Genomic DNA, 4,615 nt, shown 5'->3' with positions numbered 1-4,615 from the left:
TTTGCCTTTTTACCCTTTATATTTTTGGGACTGAGAATACATGCGCTTTTATAAATGTTTGACGAAATAGACACAAGTAATTGAAACTAAATTCTATGGTTGAATTATCGAAATCGAATATGCCCCTTTTTATTAAAGTCTGGTAATCTAAGAATTAGGGAACAGACACCCTAATTGACGCGAATCCTAAAGATAGATCTATCGGGCCTAACAAACCCCATCCAAAGTACCGGATGCTTTAGTACTTCGAAATTTATATCATGTCCGAAGGAGGATCCCGGAATGATAGGGGATATTCTTATATGCATATTGTTAATGTCGGTTACCAGGTGTTCACCATATGAATGATTATTTTTGTCTCTATGCATGGGACGTATATTTATGAGAACTGGAAATGAAATTCTTGTGGTATATTAAAATGATGGAAATAAATGATTATGATAAACTAATGAACTCACAAACCTTTTGGTTGACACTTTAAAGCATGTTTATTCTCAGGTGTTAAAGAAATCTTCCGCTGTGCATTTGCTCATTTTAAAGATATTACTTGGAGTCTTTCATAGCATATTTCGAAGAATGTTGCATTCGAGTCATTGACTTCATCAAAGATTATTATTAAATCAATTTATAGTTGGATAGTGGATATTATGAAATGGTATGCATGCCTGTCAATTTTCGATGTAAAGAAAGATTGTCTTTTAAAAACGAATGCAATGTTTGTAAAATGTATCATATAGAGGTCAAATACCTCGCAATGTAATCAACTATTGTGAATCGTTTATAATGTATATGAACGGGTCCTTTCACCAGGCCCTAGTTACCAGTATTTACCTCATGTTTCTATTATTAGTGCATTAAATATAGAAGTTTAATGATTCAGAAGACATGGTACCACTGCAGAGACTGACTGAAGATTGCAAGAGGTGTTTTCAACGACCTTTCGACGGCAACGGATTTGCCAGCAATGTCCAAGGGGGAGTTGTTAGTGCACTAAATAGAGTTGTCAATCGCTTTCGAACTGCCTGAGAATGGTTTAGGTCTACGTTGTACACCTAGGATTGTGTTAAATAAGAAAAATCATGTCGCATGAGCATATGTGACCAAACTCTGTAATATAGGTCTATCATGCAAGTGACTGATTTCATTCGTATGGTTGAAACTGTCAGCCGTAGAGTTGAGGACTCAACCGTGCGCTTGAACTGACAGTAGGCAGACACTATAAATAAAGGATTCTTGGTTCATTTGTAGTTGAGAGGTTTGATCACCAAGAACACTTGAGTGTGTGTGAGATGTGAGGGGTACTGTTGACATGTCAGTGGGGGTATATATATAGTGTTATGTTCTTCATTTTAGGTTAAGCCTCTCATTTGGTTCGCTCAGATCTGGTAACTCTAGTCGATTCTCTCTATGTGCATCAAGTCCAAAACCTTTCATAAGGTGAATAACAACTCTAGATGTTGATTTAATCACACAATCTTGGTGTGGTTTAACTAGAGCAATCCTAAAAAACATCTTATATTCACTAGAGGGTTCAATACACTTGTTCCGCCTTTGTATGTGTAGAATCTGTTGGTTTTCGAAGATTCAAATCATGTGTGCATATGATACAAATTTTGTTTAATCGATATTTTTGATCTACTCGTCAACCATCACCTTTTCACATTTCCCATCGTTACTCAACATATTCTCAGTCCCCTTATCATTCTACCACCGGCTGTTGTTGCGTAAGCATACACAATGACCGCCGACTTCCCAGTATACGACGACCCTTTCGATCCCGTTTGATGTTGGTGGCTGGTGAAGGAAGAAATAGAAGCTACAAACCCAAAACAAGAATGATCGAAACAAAACGAGAACTTTGTCCGCTGAAATTAGGGTTAGAGTTATTAGAAAAAGTAAACCAAAAAAGAAAGATGTTGTAATCTCAAGTATGTCTATTGATTTTATGAAACTTTAATAATAATATATTTGTATCAAGTGAAGTAGAAAATATTACCATATTAACTATTAGACAAAAAAGATGAATAGTAATCAGGGGTATTTTCGTCCTTTCACAATTCCTTTTTTCCATTTTTTTTCCCTTTTCGCAAGTAAAGCCCCCAACCTTTGTTCAAAAATTAAAACCGACCCCCCAAACAGGGGGGTAAAGTGTCAAATAACTATTTTCATAAAAAATCTTAACTAAATCCACCCAAATATCCTACGGGTCATATCTTTTCGCTCGCAACGAGTTAAATTTTTCCGACAACATCATTAAACTCGAAATAATTTTAGGAACACAATGTCACTAACTATAGGCAAAACGGACGTTTTTTAAAAAACGATAAATATTTGAGGTACTTTTCATACACGTTGATTTTGCATTAAATTTTCAAAAGTCGACAATTCTATATCGAAACGCGGAGATGCAAAATAACATTTAAATTTTTGACGGGTTATACCTTTTAGTTCGACTCGAGTTGCGATTCAACGACATGATCGTTAGTCAAGAAATAATTTTACAAACTAAACTCAATAAAATACATTGAAAATCAAACCCCCGGTGCGAAGCGAGGGTTCGATAACTAGTTATTACGTAGTAGTACAAAATCCTTAAGATCACATACGAGACATATATAAAGACAAACATTTAAGCAGTAAATGATTCCAAGTATAACTCAATCGTTCATAGTGGAATATAAGGAGTGGCAATTAGATACAAGCTATTTTTTCTCCTGCAGGTTGCTCCAGAAGTGTCACTGATGTCCAATTCGGGCTTTACGTCTTCAGGCAAATTCCAGTCAAAGTTATAGAGTAAGTGAGATAATACAATCTCAACCGACGCCAAACCAAATATACCACCTGGACACATCCTCCTTCCAGCCCCAAATGGAATATACCACAAATTTCTACCCGTGAAATCAAAACTACCGTTTATAAACCTCTCGGGTAGAAAACATTCTGGATCCTGCCAAAATTCAGGATCCCTTCCAAGAGCCCATGCATTAACTATGACCCTTGTTTTTATAGGAATAACGTAACCGTTAATTTCACAACTTTCACGACATTCTCTAGGAAGCAATAATGGAACGACAGGATGCAACCTTAAAGTTTCTTTGATCACCAGCTTTAGATATTTTAATCTTTGTATATCATTTACCTGTACTAATTCTTTTCCTTTAAAAGCTTCCCGCACTTCAGCTTGTGCTTTTTTTAGTACATCGGGGTTCCTAATGAGTTCAGACATGGCCCATTCCACTGTTGATGCAGAACTATCAGTCCCAGCGTTAAAAAGATCCTGCCACAAAAATACAAAAAATCAACACTAGTTTGATATACTAGACCTCAGTTCAACACATTTCTAAGCACTTAACCAATATCACTGCTTTGATGTTATCAGTTGAGATAGGATACTCAAGATCACCACTATCTTTGAGTCTAAAAAGAATATCAACCATATCTTCCGTATCTACTCCTTCTTTAACCCCTACAAGTTTTTTCTTCTGTTTTTCGTGTTCGTCAAGGACTTTGTTAAAGATACTATCAAGATTTTGATGGATTCTAGCTAACTTCGAGCTTGTCCTTGTAAAAACTTGTAGAAACTTATAAGAAGGAAATAAATCTTCTACATCAAATCCTCCCCCTACGTCGGTCATCTTCTTTAGCATCTTCATTAATAAATCTTGATCTTTGAAGATCTTTCCAAAAGCAGCTCTTGAACTTATCGTATTCATCAACGTAAAAATCTTTTCACTAAGATTAATCAGTGACCCTGACGACGTCCTAATTGATTCTATAGTAAACTTGACCTCTTCCTCTCGAATATAAGAAAACGACTGAACTTTCTTGGGACTAAGTAATTCTGAGGTACAGATCTTTCTTAGCTGCCTCCAGTAATTACCATATGGAGAAAATGCAATATCGCTGTTGTTATACAAGATGATCTTGCCAGCTTGAATTTCAGGTCTGTTTGCAAATGCAAGATCATTCTTTATCAGGATCTCTTTTGCCACTTGGGGTGACGAAACAATCAACGTTGAAATCTCACCAAGTTGAAGATGCATTAGCGGACCATATTTTCTTGCCAGGTCTCGGAGGACAAAATGTGTTGATTGTCTACTCACCATGGAAAATATGTTTCCAATTAAAGGTAGCTTCCATGGACCAGGTGGTGGAAACTTTGGATTTAAATTTGGTTTTTTGAACAAAGAAAAGATAGTTACAAATATAGTTACAAATATAGCTATGAGGATAGAGGAGATATGAAATTCCATTAGGTAAAACAAAGGGGATATGAAGAAGTGGTCGTGCCTGTCATCTTTTTATAAGCATAAACATTAACTTGAGATACTTTGGATTAATTACAGAAGTGTTCCATGTCATTTTGGATATTAAAGTGCAATCGCTAAATATTTATCATTTTTAATATAAAAGATGATCTCACGTGTAGGATATTATAACATGGCGTTAGCTAGAATACTTCTTGATATTTTATGACAAATAATACACTTCATTTTTTAAAATTGATTAGTTCAAGAGATTGTATCTGACTATGACACGTCGTTAGTAGTGGATTTTCGACTTCTTTTCAGTTATTGTATAGGAAACTAGCATATATACGTCCACAATTAGTGGC

The 4,615-nt window shown here is 35.6% G+C and overlaps 1 protein-coding gene across 1 annotated transcript; it reads right to left on the bottom strand.

Moving 5' to 3' along the window:
* Positions 1-2,642: 2,642 nt before the first annotated feature.
* On the bottom strand, positions 2,643-4,253 carry LOC139901070 (premnaspirodiene oxygenase-like). Its single transcript, XM_071883808.1, has 2 exons — positions 3,354-4,253; positions 2,643-3,277 (listed from the first exon to the last, which is right to left on the bottom strand). Exons 1-2 carry the CDS (start codon positions 4,251-4,253, stop codon positions 2,666-2,668), a joined length of 1,512 nt encoding a protein of 503 aa, XP_071739909.1. The 3' UTR covers positions 2,643-2,665.
* Positions 4,254-4,615: the final 362 nt, after the last annotated feature.

The sequence above is a fragment of the Rutidosis leptorrhynchoides genome, chromosome 3, assembly GCF_046630445.1.
Source record: "Rutidosis leptorrhynchoides isolate AG116_Rl617_1_P2 chromosome 3, CSIRO_AGI_Rlap_v1, whole genome shotgun sequence".
NCBI classification, from domain to species: Eukaryota; Viridiplantae; Streptophyta; class Magnoliopsida; order Asterales; family Asteraceae; genus Rutidosis; species Rutidosis leptorrhynchoides.
This window is presented reverse-complemented; position numbering and strand designations above follow the sequence as displayed.